We start from the raw sequence: 15,384 nt of genomic DNA, 5'->3' as shown, positions 1-15,384 counted from the left end.
TGCCACAGCAAAATCTGTATGAGGAATAGAGTTGAAGAGCAAATAGGAAGTTGCAGGATGGAAGAGACAGAAAAAATGTGTGACTCCCACCCTGTCTGACTATTTGGCTTTGAAGAATATTGAGGCTAGAGAGGTCTCACCCTGAGGTAACACAAGCAAATCAATTTATTTGATATAATAGGTCAGTAGATGATAGAGATAAAAGATAAAAAAACAGAGTAGGGAACAAATTAAGAGCAAAAATTGAAAGTTTATCTTTCAAAAACAAGACGCATCTTAAATGAGAGAAACGTGTGGAATAAGTATAAATCTCAGGGCATTTGTCACTGTTGTCACTCTTGGGTGGGAGGGAAGAAAGTCTGTCACGAGTGTTGAAAGCTAGAACCATAGGAAGACAGGAAACAAGTTGAAAGTCACTCTGAAGAACCATGACAAAAATCAACTCCAGCTAAGAGCCAGCCCTGTTAAGCCTTCCTCATAAAATGGGGTAATTAGTGTTACTGTAGGGCTTTCCCCTTCAGCAACAAAGACAGTAGACTCTGAAAAGGAATCATGTGGGTGGGGATGAAAAAAGCACAGGCAGAATAAAAGATTGAGGGTTTGAGAGTGAGTGCTGTAGAAGGAGTTGAGAAGAGGTGGCCCAGGACCAGTAAAGTGGAAATTCACCTTGAGTTAGAACATGTGCTCAGAAGTCTCTCATTTGTGGTGCATGGTTCCTCTGTCACGAGCACCTTGATAGCAACATATTTCCATCAAAACTCCCATCCTGATGGGTTCTGACTTCCAGGTAGGGTGGCCACAGGTTTGGGAGGAGAATCAGTGCCAGCCTGTATGAGTGGGAGCTGGAATTCTCCTTCATGTCCCTTCCTTCTCTTATATTCTACCACTTTGGCTTCATTTGGTGTTTTCAGTGCTGGGTTGTGCTTGTCCCCCAGCGCTTCCCCTGGGCGAGTTCTAACTTCTCATCATTCTGCACGTTCGTTTCTTCTGTGGGGCACAGCCTTAGCCCTGTGAAAAGAAGGGCATGATGTCATGGGTGCACATGGGGTACAGATCACTTCCCTTGGAGAACTGGCCGTTGCTGAAACCAGAGCACCCCAGAAGCTGCACACTGGGGACTTGAGATTCCTGTAGAGCCCTTGCAGAATTTGAACTGAGTGGGTCACTGAACAATGCAAGCTTACTTTATTCAGAGGTAGAAGTAAGCAGAAATAAGTAGGCTTGAAGTTTCTTAAGAAGGAATAAATAAATGTGCATTTAAGCATAAACTATAGTAGATCCAATTTATCTATACTTTTGAGTCTTCAATAAGATTTTAAACAGTCTGCTTTTAAAAATGGGCTCTGCTAAGCAATAGGTTTATAATCACCATTATCATTGTAGGCTTTATGTGATGGTTTTCTTTTATATATATAACATGCTGCCACCTCTTAAAAATCCCCTATCTGTAAATCCATTTATGGCTGCCTTGCCAGACAGTAGCCACCTAGTGTTCACACTTACTGTGCAACTGACACATTATGAACCTGATATTCACTACAAATATTGCAATGATGATAGTCACTGAGGCAATCCCTTGTTACTCACTTTTGTTAATTAGATGATGCTTTTATGTCCATCAATAGATGAACGTAGAGAAAATGTGGTATTTATACCCAGTAGAGTTGGTAGGCAAGTAAATTAGTACAATCACTATAGAAATCAGTATGGAGATATCTCAATAAACCAAAACTAGAAATTCCATTTGACCCAGCTATTCCCCTTCTAGGTATCTTCCCCAAAGAGTTAAAGATATCATATTATAGTCATACATACATACCGAGGTGTAGAACAGCATAGCTTAAAATAGCTAAATCTTGGAAGAATCCTATGTGTCCATCAGCAGATGGATAGATAAAGAAAAGATGGTGTTTATATCCAGTAGAGTAGTACTCTGTCATAAAGAAGCTAAACATGCTGGGGATTTAGCTCAACGGTGCCATGCCTGCCTCTCAAGCACAAAGTCCCAAGTTTGATCCAAGAAGCTAAACTTGAATCATTTGTAGGATTGCACTTTAAGACATAAGCTTAAATATTGCATGGTTTCTCTTATATGAGAAATTCAAAATATAAATAAAGAGCAAAATAGATAATAAAAGATAGATAATAGGGAGGGCTGGGATTTAACTTAGAGGTGTTGCCGCCTGCCTCACAAGCACATGGTCCCGAGTTTGATCCCTAGTACAAAAAAAAAAAAAAAAAAAAAAAAAAAAAGATAATAGGAAAACAGGAGATAGACCTTTTGCAAAAGGGACACTAAGGAAAGTGGGCAGTGAGAGAGGGTAAAGGTTAGGGTTGAAAGAAATTAAAATGTGTTATGTTCCAACTCCTCACAAAGAATGTATTCAATATACACTGCAAATTTATACTAATAAAAGAATAAAGTATAAATAAATGGGAAGAAGAGTTTCCAGAACTGATACTGTTTTCTCCAGATCTTGCAGTATTGTGGGCTAAGTGGGTTGTCACAGCTGTCCCTTGTTTAGCACTAACTGTATAACAGAGCACTGTGCAAAACAGGCATTGTCTTGGTCCTCACTTCATCCCTAGAGGGAGAAGATAATGTGAGATAGAGTTCAGTGGAAAATGGTTACTTGATGTTCTCTGTCTTCCAGCCCATTGCTGGCCGTGTCCTTTGCCACTTGCTGTGCAGTTCCGGGAGTCATTCTCCTGACCTGGGGAGTGAATCCACTCACAGGAGCCCTGGGACTCTTCAACATTTTCCTATACACTTGCTGTTACACACCACTGAAGAGGATGAGCATTGCCAACACTTGGGTCGGAGCTGTGGTCGGGGCCATCCCACCTGTCATGGGCTGGACAGCAGCCACTGGTGGCCTCGATGCAGGTGAGTGTCCCCCAGTGCCAAGTATCCGCTTCTCTCCACAGACCTGTATTGTCGGTGCCAGAACTTAGTGCTCGTGGCTGTCTCAGCAAACACAAGCACGTATTAGTCAGAGGTCTTCTGCTCCAAGCACTAGATTCCATTTTACTCAGTACTGAGTCCTTGGGCAGCGGTGTGAAATACTGGGAATAAAGAGCTAATGGGACACCGTGTCATTCTGGCTTGCTAGGCATAACATGTGCTCTGCTTTCCGGGGAAGACCCAGGTAAAAATAGGAGGCCGTGCTACCTCAGCCTGTGACTACAGGTAAAGTGAAATCACAAATCAAGTTAGGACTGGCTGATTCACTTTGGACACCCCAGCCCGTGGGGAAGTTCTGTGGACCTGGCCTCTGTCCCCTGTGAAAAGGGTGCGGCCTCATTGGCAAGCCTCCCTCCTTCCTGTAGAACAGGATTATTTCCCTCTCTTATGAAAGAGCAGATTATTTTCATTAGTTTCTAATTTATTTTCATATGATCTGCTTAAATTGTTCATGCTTTCTACAATAAAGCCATTGAAACATTTCTACATTTTTTTGGTGGTATGTCACAACTAAATTTGTGGGGTGAAAATAGCTCATTTTTACCATCTGTAAGGGAAGTTTTGCAGTCTAATTAGTCAAGTAATTAGTGTTTTTGACCAACACTTAGGAAGGAAGTGGTAAGGTTTCCTGCAATATATGTAAGTACATATTTTTCACATGAGAGATCAAAGGTAGTTGACCATAAACCGTTACCCTGTAAGCCACATTTCTGAAACTTTTCATAAAAGTTCATACACTCCGACTTGGCAGGCTTACAAATGGTGATTACACCTTTACCATGATCGTCTCTTCGAACAGTTTTAATATCCTGTAAATGGTGGATTTTAATGAACCTACAAATGCGATATTCTAAAACTTTTGTGCTCTTTTCTCTATAATAAACCTTAAAGTGGAATCTCATCCATATGGAAGGCAAGAATATCAAAGTGCTTATGAGCAGGGAAGGGGCAGCCCAGCTAGGCCACCTGGGGCCAGAACCTAACCCCCCCTTTACTTAGTGACCTTGGGAACTGACTTGGCCTTTTCCTGTAGGAGTCTGCTCATCTCCTTCCTGGCTGGGGCTGGGGCTGGTCTCTTTGTGGATCTGTTATAAGAGTTAGATGGCCATTTTCTTAGTCTTTCCTGTATTGGTGTAACAGAAGACTACAGATTAAGTAATTTATAAAGAAAAAAGATTTATAGTTCTGGAGGCTTGAAAATGTATGATAAAGACCCATCATCTAATAAGGGCTTCCACGCTATTATTCCATTTGGTGGGAGGGAGACAGAGAGAGAGAGAGAGAGAGAGAGAGAGAGCGCTTCAAGTTTGAGGCCATCCAGGGCTGTATAGTAAGTTCAAGGCCAGCCTAAACTGCATAGTGAGACCCTATGTGAAAAAACCAAAAAGGGAGAATGAGAGAGAACAGTTAAACTTGCAAGCCCTCAAACCCTTCTGCAGTCCTCATTAACCTGTTCCTGAAGTGGATACTCCCAGACCTGAACACCTTCCGTGAGGAACACTTGTTCCGTTGAGGACTAAGTTTCCAATGCATGGTTTTAGGGGGACACTTTCAGTCTACTGCAGTATGTGATGCATTCGATTGTTCTAAGTAAAGTACTGTGCCATGAGAAGCGTTCATCTCCTGATAGATCATGCTGTTGTTATGTTCCGTAATCCTTCACACAGTAAGTGAGTTAACCTAGATGAGGACAGGTCATGGAGTTTTATTTGATTTGTAAATTTCCCTTACGGATTAGAGTTCATCGTTGTTCCTTGGCTGTTGTGTTGAAGACAATGAAGTGCACACAGGCTTGGTGCATTAGTGAAGTCTGTTCGGTGTGGGGGGCTGGGGAAGACATGGGCTTGGCATCCTTGGACTAGATGTTATCTGAGTTCTAACTTGGTTTACCACCTACATTCAAAGAGCAGGGCCGTAGACTGCCGGTTCTCTCACTCTGCCCACATTCTTCCTCCTCCTCAGTTCTGCTGGAGCTCCAACCCTGACCTGAAACCTGTAACTTGACTATCTGCAACCCTCCAGACCCCTAGACATTCAGGGTGAGAAAATTCATGGAAGAAAGTGAGTGACTCCCTAGGCTCTTTGTCTTCTGGTGTCCTTCCTTCCTCAGGATGGAACTGTATTTTAACACTGGGCCCCTGCTGGAAAATACCCTGTGCCCTGACAGGAGTGCCTAAGCCCTGTTCAGTTTCTTCAATCCTGACATAAAAGAAGAAGGCACTAAAAAACTCCCTTTCTGTGTGGAGAATCCCAGATGGGACCAGGGTCACGGTCAGCCTCAAAGGACCAGATATAGGGAGATATCCTTAGGAGAAACAGATGAAGACTATCCAGTCCAGGTCCATGTAATGAGGGCCAATGATCACCACTAGTATTCAGGGTCCTAGTGCTCAGTTCCTCACTAAGACTTAGGAACCTTTCTTAACATACTCAGCAGTTTCCTCATGAAGAATTTGGGTCTCAGTCTATAGAGGCTAACATATCCTTCCCAGAGTTTATTTAGGAGCACATGAGCAGGCAGGAGCCCCTTTTTGTTGAGGGACAGTCTGTGTGGATAAACTGCTAATAGTCATAGTTTAAATGATTTTTTTTTTTTTTTTGAGAGAGGGTCTCACTATGTAGTTGATACTGACCTGGAACTCACTATGTAACCCAGGCTGGTCTTGAACTCACAGCGATCCTCCTGCCTCAGCCTTCCAAGTGCTGGGATTACAGGTGTGCACCACCACACCTGGCTTAAATGAATTTTTTAAAATGTTAAATATAATATTTCTGTTATCCAAATTTAATCACTTGTATATATCGATGATGGGCAGCTAAGAGCAAGGCCATACCCTGATTAGATAGCAGATTGAAAATAAATAGCTGTCGCAGAAAGTAAGACCAGTTATCTCCCTGAAGAGAACCTGGTATAAAACAATTTTCTAGAAGATTTGTGTAACAACAAAGAGCAGTTCCTTTGGCACTTTTTAACATTGAGTTTTCTTATATCCTTTTTCCACAAATCTTTAAGATGCATTGCAGAGCACTCAGTACCAATATGGTTCACTTGCCCAATATCACCAGTAAAATTAGATCAGATCATGTGCCTAAAGCCTTGTGGTGTTATTGCAAAAAGAATACTACCACTTTACATAGTGCATTAAACTGCTTCTCAAAAGTTTGAAGACATTATCTTCCATTTTTATAGATGATACAGTTGAAGAGAATGTATTTTAAGATTTTTATTGGTGGGTTTTAGAACTGAATTGAATATGGTTGAATATAGTCTATAGCTGCACTGCCCAGAATAGCAGCTACTAGCCACAGGAGGCGATTTAAATTTAAACAAATAAATGTGAGCATTCAGTTCCCACTAGGCATATTGCAAGTGTGCAGAGCCACATGTGGCTGGTGGCTCCCAAACGCACAGCACATAAGTAGGCCATCTCCATCACTGCAGAAAGCTGTGTTGGATGGTACCACCTAGAAGCAAATGCTGACATCCTTCTGGGTCTGTGTTCCCTCTGCCTTGTGCGAATCTGTGATTTAAATCATGGGGCATTGATGAAGACTATACCCATAGTCTCACTCGATCAAAACCACTGGTTGACAAACTATAGCGCACACCCACATGGCCTGGAATATTTTGGAAACACAGATTCCTGGACCCCACACTATGGATTCTGATACAATAAGTCTTGTGTGGGGTTCTGACCATTTTCATTTCTAACAGGTTCCCAAAGATGCTGATGCCCCTGATCCAGGGACCACACTTTAAAAATCACTAATCTGCAAAACAGAGCAAGTAAGAACATCAGCTTTTAGAATACCTTGGAAATGTCTAGAGCTTGGGCCAAAGGCGGCCGTGGACAGATGGTATTACTCAAACTGTACAAATTGTATCATTTGTATTAGCCATAGAGCTTACATTTCTCATCTCGGTTCTTAGGGACCATGTCTGTCTGGCTGAAAAGAGCCCTGGAGAGAAAAAAATAGCTAAAAATGTTTTCAATTTCTATAGTATCTGCAAACTATTTAACCTTTGAACCTCCAGGAAACAATCACTTTGAAGAAGCCCATGAATAGGAAAGTCTTTGGAAACCAATAGTGAACTATCCTGCTAGTAAGGAAGAGACAGTGTTGGAAGCTGAGGCAGGTACCAATACCAAGAAGCAAGAGTGGCTGGAGACCGCCCACTCCGCTGCACAGTCCAGCCTGGGAGCTGCAGGTTACCCCACGGAAGCTTCATTACGCAGGTCTCCGCTGAAGGCTTCCTGGGAGCTAGGTATTGAGGCATACAAACTGACCAGAACCCCTCCCTGTCCTCGTAGGAATCCCTAGGAAAGCTGAGCAGACAGTGAGATAACTGAGGCTCTAGCAGCTTTACCAGCTGTGCTCTCTTATCTTCCCAGATTGGCCCAGGAAGTCTTGAAGAAGAATGACTTCTGGATTAAGTCGTTACTAGTTTACCTGAGGAATGAATGTGCTTTTCAGACAGAGGGAAGAGTGTACAGATACTTACGGACCTGAGAGCCAGAGCAGTGAAAATGGGGCAGGGATGAGACCTAAGATGAGCTTCCTGCTGAGGGATCTGTACTGTATTCGAAGATGAGAAAGATCTGTTGGCACTTGAAGCAGGAAAGTAGCAGGTCTCACTTGCAGGGCTATTTAAGGATGTGCAGCAGGTTCTGCTGTGGTGCTAGAAATCGGTAAGGTTCAAAACCTTCTTTAATTCTCCTCCCAGGCCTTGTGCCTTCTCACACCTCCCACCCACACTCCTCCACACTTCCTCTCCCCTCCCTAGTGGTTTTTCCTCTCCCCTAAGCTTGCTTCCACCCCCACCTTCTGTGTCCTTTCTGCTCAGAATTTTGTCTTTTAAGTATTGAAGGGTCTGTCTGATCATCCTTTGAAAGAATGTGTTAACACCAGCAAATCTTCAAGTTGGGGAATGGATGAAAGCTTTATGTTTGAAGAGAGGCAGATTGGAATGAACATGCCCATTCCTTTGCCCCACCCCCAGGGCAAAAAATAACTAGCACTCACATTTCAGTGGCCAGGACCTTTGCAAAAGCCTTTACTGGTGCTCAGTAGATGGTGATCAAGATTGGAGAGGAAGCAGCTCAGGGACAACATTTTAAGTGGAAATCTCATAGCCTGTGGGAAAGGCTCTACCTTAAGGAACTAGTTAGTGGGAAGAGAGATGTTTAAAGAAGATCGTTACAGAAAATGTTGTACATCCCAGCAGCATGTGGGTCATAATGATCCACAGAGAAAGGAAGTATGTGCAGCAGTGTTCAGAAGCACCTCTTCTCCCTTCTGGGCACCTGCATCTTTTTGTGGTTTGGATGGCCAACAGCCGGAAAAAACCTCCAGAGGATCCTGAGCACCGAAGAGATGGAACATAGAAGAAGGATATTCCATGAGTTCCGATTTTCCCCAGTGTGTATTTTGTTTCATTATTTTAATTAGGTATTAAAAAAAGAATTCCTGTTGTTTCCGATACCCAGTGGGGAGGGTCTAGTGTGAGCACCTGATCCACCCTTCCTTTAGCTACACAGCAATGTGTGAAGTAGGACAGGGTGGGGCAGTGAAGAAAATCAAACAACATTAACTGACAGAAAGTGTTCTTGGTATTTGCAGTTTTGTTTTGTTTTTTTTTTAATTGCACAAAGAGCTGTGAACAGCTCAGCTCTTCTCAGCCTGCAGGGTCAGTAGCTTCACCTGTGACACTGGGCCCTGCTGCCCACTGCTCTGTGCACAGGAAACAGCTTCATTTTACAAAGCCCTCCTGTCTGTAAAAGTGGTCGCTGTCACGGGATTTTTACCTCTGTCCATTTTCCTCTGAGCAGGTAGAAGCACCTGCCTAATTATCTTGGCCTTTATTATTTTTTTAAAGCTTAACTACTTTTAGCAGGAAACATTAAAAATGCTTCCCAGCTAAAACCCAGGAAGCACAGTTGAGAGGGCTATTTTCTGGTCCCTGGTCTAGCCGGCTTGTCGTCTTAGGAGCTGAAGCACTTGGTTTTATTCTGTACACAGGGGACAACCACGACAAAAGTGACCTGCTGGAGCCCTGATCAGGGAGCCCATTTTGAAATGAGGAAAGGGGGATATTGCAGATAAGTGCCTGGCAGCTGACATTCCAGCCTCAAGCAGTCTTGGAGCCACATGCATTAGGCCTCTCAACAGTGTTTATCTCCAGAGACTGTTTTGTTTATCTCAGAGGCTTCAGGTTAAATCCCCTCCCCCTCCTCGCCAAAGCCACTTCTCTTTCCACATCCCCATTTCTCCAGAATACATTCTTTTGTGGTCGTTTTCCTAAATTTGAATCAATCTCATGCCTTGGGAATTTATAGAGTAGACCTCTATGTGACCATTTTGTGGAGCTGACTTGTCAGTGGTCTTTGGTTTGTAATTCAGATGTTGTATGGTAAACATTAATTCTGTCAGCCAACATTCAGTTACACATAAGGACTTAGAAATGGGCTTTTATCAGGAAGTGACATTTGGCAGATGGATGGTTGTAGTAACAAAAAGAGAAAGGTTTTTTTTTTTAACCTCAGCTGGTAAACTACAAATTGTTAAATACTGTTTCACTCTATTTTCCTCTTTTTGTCCCATTTGAGAAAATAGAGTCAAATAGTGAGAATCGCCTATTCATTCAACAGATATTTATGGAGGGCTTGCTAAATACCAAGTACTATCTAACCCAAGCATTTTTAAAGATTTCCTTTAAAGGGGTCTGGGGACTTAGTGGTACTGCACCTGCCTGGCAGGCACAAAGTCCTGAGTTCGATCCCTGGTACCAGAAAAAAAAAAAAGATTCCCTTTAAAATACAGCCTCAGTTTGAAATTCTACTCAAAAATGAGTGTCTATTTATGTGTGGGGTTTACCATAACTAGCCTTAGAGCTAGATTAATTAAGGTAAATGACATTTTAAAAGTCAAAACAGATAAGGAAAACTTCAGTGGAAATACACTTTATTCAAAGAACAAAAAAAAGACTGGAAGAATGTACTAGAAACATTGCTAGATTCAAGATGGTGGTGTAATTGGAGGCAAACAGGCAGTACTGCTGTTGAGTATGATTGATCACAAGCTTTTAGGGCACTGGGCCAGTGCTTCCTGGATAGAATGATAGATATGGATTGGCAGGGCAGCCTCGGGTAGACATGGTATCTGGTGCATAGTGCACATTAAATTAGTGCTTTCCACTGACTAGATTAATATTCGGGAGATAAAGACAAAAAGACCTTCCAATGTGATCTAAGGAAGTAGGGACCGTTTGAATGTCTAAGAGAATACAAAGATGCTAAACTTCCAGGGGAATGGTAAGAGAGGAGAGCCCTTTTCAGAATCAGCTGTGCTTCCCTGGCTCCCATCTTTCCCTGAAACCCACCTTGTGACTCTTGGACAGCAGGAAACACACAAGGTGAGGGAGAAGACAATCTCCTGGCTCCAGCCCCTGAGCTGAATCATTATTCCCAAGTCACTTTCCAAAGAATTTGAGAGCAAATAACCATTGTCCACTCTGCTTCCTATTCTCAGAGGACTTTTAATCTTCCCTTTTATTGCCTGGGCAGTTGATAAACTGGCCCCACACCCTCTTCCCTTTATCTGTACCACCATAGAAGTATATTCTACTGTTGAGGCCGATCTGTTTCACAAACCCCTTTGTGTTAAGCCTCAAAAGAAAGCCTTTGAAATCTGTGACCATGAAGCTCTGGGTCTGGCTCTGCTTTCCTTGCTAGCTGCCAGTTTACATAACCATATAAGCATGAAAGCACAGATATAGCTGCCATGGCCCAGATGCACTGCACAGGACCTTGTTAGGAGAGCAGCCTATTGTGCCCCAGACCCAGTAACAAGGCTTCAAAATGGAGCTAGGTTTATCCTTTGCAAAGCCATGTGTGGACGGTGAATGACAATGAATGGCTTGGGATGGGGTGGGAAGGTGCCCACCAGGCAGTCAGTGAAAGCAAGCTAAAACCACTGAACTCCATTCCAGAAGGAATTTTCCTTGGAAGAGCACATATTGAGAGAACCCCAACTTGAGAATTTTGGTCTTCATTTGTCAGATACCATTTGACTAGAATTGCCTTAGTTTTGCTTCTCAAGAAGAAGAAGCAAAGAAGTTTTCTCAAGAAGTTTTGCTTCTCTGGACAAGATCATTTGGGACAGAAGTAGAAATGAGTGAGATTTTCCTCAAGTCTCTGTGTTGCAAAGTGTTTGTTAAGAGTTTTGAAGAAAGCTGAGAAATGCACGTGTCTTTAAAGTGTCACCAGGACGACACCAGTCAGCCTTCCTTACCTAACACATCCCTGACCAAGCATGGGTGCTGCTGCATAAGGATTTTCTGCTGTTGTCCACACACAGAATAGTAGATGTGCTCTTCTCCATTTTCTGTGCAAGAAGGGAAACAGTAATGCCCTGGACACCTGGATATCCTCTGGAGTTCCCTCGTAGCTAGAACTGTAATATCGTGATCTCAAGTTGCTGTTCTCTAGAGAGCACAGTTATGCCCCGTCTCTCATAAATTCCCAATATGTTACATAGTCACACAAACAGGTATTTGATTAAAGACAAGGAAACATATTTATTCTACTTAGGACTAAAAACCAAATATGTACATTTTTCTACCTAAAATTAGGGTTAGGTAGAAAAATGAGACAATTCAATGGAAAATGCTGATTTGTATGAAAGCATTGAAACTTAAGAGACCATCTTCAGATCTCAATTAATAAATCATTCCTTCCAGGCAGCCTTCCTTCACCTGCCAAAGCTGAGCGTGTAGGAAGCTTCTGCCATGTGCTACCAAGTCGTGTCCCTAAGGGAACACTCATCGCAGAGGTGTCTTTCTCCCTGCCCATGCTTTGATAGCAAAGGACTTTGAGGACTGATAGTGCCTGTCATTTATTGGGCTTGGGAATGTTTGCTGTCATTGGGAGGCAGACCCAATGAAAACTGACTGCTTAGAGAATGAGGCTAGGGGATGAGCAGAGTACTCATCATGAGGGTAAGGGAGGCCTTTGAATTTGCAAGCTAAGTGCTTTATTTTACCCCACAAGGAAGGTGGGTCCCACCACAGCCAGGGACTAATTCAAGCCTTCCTGTTCTAGTTCACCTTATCTTGATGAAGAGAGCAGTTTGTTTTACATCTTTTATAGAGCTGAGGCAGGTGAAGCATATCAAGTCTGAACTGTGTGTGGGTGGTAGTTTTCTGAGTATAATCCATTAAGACTAAGCTATGATTTCTAAAATGCTTTCATTTGTGACAGGAGCCAAACCCGTACCAATTTCCTTTCACACAGACAGCAGCATACTACTCTTCTGAAAATGAGAATGAGCTTTTTTTTTTTTTTCCAAATTATGTTATTTTAAGCAGAGGTGTAACTGAAAATGTATATTTAGCAACACAGAATACTCCAGTTGACACACAAAAAAGGAAGGCTTTTGAGAAAGACAAAAGCAATTCCACATTTGAGCCTGCTGTTTTAACCATTTCAAGTTTGGTTTCCAAACTGTTTGCTTTCTGGGCCACTTCTAGAACAAAACACATTCACAGATCTATGAAGCATCCTGTCTCTTCCCCTGTCTAAATCATTGCTGATGTTTTTCTTGACAAGAAACTTCTGGGTCTTGTCAGCTTCTCCCTGCACTGCGGCTGTTGTTAACGGCAAGCAGCTGGTGGGCTGGGGTTGCTACTCCATACAACATGCCTAGGGACCTCAGTGTCACTGTGTACCCTGTGGGTCTCGAACAACACGCCCTCCTTACTTACCATATCTTTTAGTCTGGAGATCATTTTATTTTTCCATTAAAATCAAAGTCTACTTCCACCTCCCGGTTTGCTATTTCCTTTATACCTTTTGGGCCCAAACTTTCTCTTTCTCCTTTCTAATTTGCCAAAAACACTCATTGTCAGGATAAATATCTGTTTATCACTGAAATAAGTACTAGGCCTATTATCTTAATATTACTACTACGGGTCTGTGTATGGCCACAGCTTTCTAAAAGAAGTTGTTGGGTGAACTAATTGCAATAGTCTTCCTGTATCCTTGGGGAATACATTCCAAGACCCACAGTGGATGCCTGCAGCCACGGATGATACCAGACCGTAAACACAAACACTGACTTTGTTTCCCTCTTTTCCATCTGAACCTCTGAACAGGAGGACTTCTTCTGGGAGGAATCCTCTACTCCTGGCAGTTCCCACATTTCAATGCACTGAGCTGGGGCCTGCGTGAAGACTACTCCCGGGGTGGCTACTGCATGATGTCGGTGACTCACCCAGGCCTGTGTAGGCGTGTGGCATTGCGCCACTGCCTGGCCCTGGTCGGACTGTGCGTGGCTGCCCCTGTGCTAGACGTCACCACGTGGGCCTTCCCCGTCGTCTCCCTCCCCATCAACCTGTACATTTCCTACCTCGGCTTCCGGTTCTACAAGGACGCCGACCGGAAGAGCTCCCGGAAACTGTTCTTCTGCAGCCTGTGGCACCTGCCTCTGCTCCTGCTGCTCATGCTCACCTGTAAGCAGCGGCCAGGTGAGGAGGGGGACAAGGAAAATGCTCAGAGCTGATAATAAGTGGGAACCTGGGGGAAGAGCTAAACAGAACACACAATTCTTTTGTTGTTGGGTAAGAATATTTTTGTAATTCTGGAGTGCAAGAAGGGAAATCATTGGCTTTAGTACAAGGTTGTAAAATACTCTGGTGCTCAGTGTTCACTTATATATGTGTGTGTGTGTGTGTGTGTGAGCATATATATATATATATATATATGTATATGTATATGTATATGTATATAATGTCCCTAAATGCCCCCCAAATAAGAAATGAGTTGGCTTAGCCAGTTAATACAAAGAATATTTTTCTCTTTGATGAACTGTATACACCTTGTAAGTATACATCACCATCATCCTCCATTTTTCTTCTCCCTCGTGTATATCCTCTCCTTCTGGCCACACATACACACACTCCCCACTCGGTGGCCAGAGTGGCTGTTGGTCAGACAAGTTCTACCAGACCTCTGTTCTGTGTCTCCGGGCCAGGCAGGGCCACCTCAGAGGAAATGCACATGGCAGTCACAGCACCCCTTTCCCTGCCAGTGAGCTGGGGCCCTGTTCCTGTCCTCTCCACCCCACCCCTGTTTTCAACTGCATATTACCACAGAAAATAACACAACAAACAGGATGGGCTACTGTACAGTTTGGAAGGATGGATTCCAAACAGTTACTCGGGAAATCACAGATTGCCCTGCTAACCCTTGTCCCCCACCACCACTCCCATCAAATATCAGAATTTTGGAAACTCCAAGCAGTCAAAAGTATCTTTATAGTTCACTTGGAAATAACAGGCACCGTCTGAAGTATTTCTTTCTGAAAGGGCAGCTCTTGCCTTAATTCCAGAAATCCCTGCATCATGGCTCCCAGACTATACCTCTTCAGTCCCTACTGAGCCTCATCAGCTCCTCTTTGCTGCTTGGCTTTCTCAAGGCCATGTGAGAAGGGAAGCTGAAAAAAAAAAAAGGGGGAGCTGGGCTAGCAGCCCACATAGCTTGCATTCTTGTCCTTCATAGAAACCACATTTCCATCTTGGTACCTCCTGAGTTCAGAAACTAGCCTCCACATGTGCAGTGGCTTTGAGAGCCAGGCTTCCAGTGAGGATGGCCCTACTTCTGGAGACTTGTGAGTTTTCCTATAGCCAGAGGTGGCCTCATGTATCAAGACGCTGTCACCTGTGAGTTCCTCATCCTTTGTGAACACCCCAAAGTCCAGATAGAGTCCCAGCTGCTCAGAATGTTTAGATTCTGACTGGATGTTTTAATTACACAGGCTCCTGGGGCCCTGCTGCCCTTTAGAGATTTGTTCAAGAGGTTTAAGCAACATTTTAGCAGTCATATGACTGTTCTCTCAGAAATATGTAGGGTTAGGAATGGAGCTTAGTGGTAGAGCACTTAGCCAGTATTCGTGAGGCCAGGGTTCCATCCCCACCACCACAAAAAAAGAAGACAACTAAAGCAATTGCATATAGCAATTGCACCCAGTCCTTCTGGAATATTACCCCTTGCTCACGTCCAGGTTGTTTGCTGTGGGAACATGGCATAGGAATGTCTGGAAAGGGCACCTACAACTTGTTGTAGCCCTTAAATTTGTAAAATGTGTTGATTCTCCCCCTTCTACAATAAAACTGTATCAGAACAGGACTTGTGTGATATAAAGTCATTTTTTTAATCATCTTATGCCAAGTTTGCAAGGTTCCTGGTGACTTGCTAAACTGGACTCGCTTCCTCATGAGCTGTCAGAGAGCTACATGGCACATGGCTGTTTTTTCATTATAAATCGATAATTTATAGTTTATATATTTATGGAAAAGAAAGTGGTGCTATGATTTATCATTACAATGTGAAGCAACTAGGTTACACTAATTAGGATATTCA

General features: G+C 43.2%; 1 protein-coding gene across 1 annotated transcript in view; it reads left to right on the top strand.

The window, feature by feature from the left end:
- The window catches only part of LOC104858574 (protoheme IX farnesyltransferase, mitochondrial), a 122,472-nt gene extending 107,328 nt beyond the window's left edge, over positions 1 to 15,144 (top strand). The window contains exons 6-7 of the mRNA XM_010618839.2: positions 2,655 to 2,887; positions 13,119 to 15,144. Of these exons, the coding sequence (XP_010617141.1) occupies positions 2,655 to 2,887; positions 13,119 to 13,525 (640 nt within the window). The 3' untranslated portion in view covers positions 13,526 to 15,144. The remainder of the gene's footprint in view (positions 1 to 2,654; positions 2,888 to 13,118) is intronic.
- Positions 15,145 to 15,384: the final 240 nt, after the last annotated feature.

The sequence above is a fragment of the Fukomys damarensis genome, unplaced genomic scaffold (assembly GCF_012274545.1).
Source record: "Fukomys damarensis isolate Sample0158 unplaced genomic scaffold, DMR_v1.0_HiC HiC_scaffold_13, whole genome shotgun sequence".
Lineage (NCBI taxonomy): Eukaryota > Metazoa > Chordata > Mammalia > Rodentia > Bathyergidae > Fukomys > Fukomys damarensis.
The sequence above is the reverse complement of the archived record's forward strand: the minus strand, read 5'-3'. Positions and strand labels throughout refer to the sequence as shown.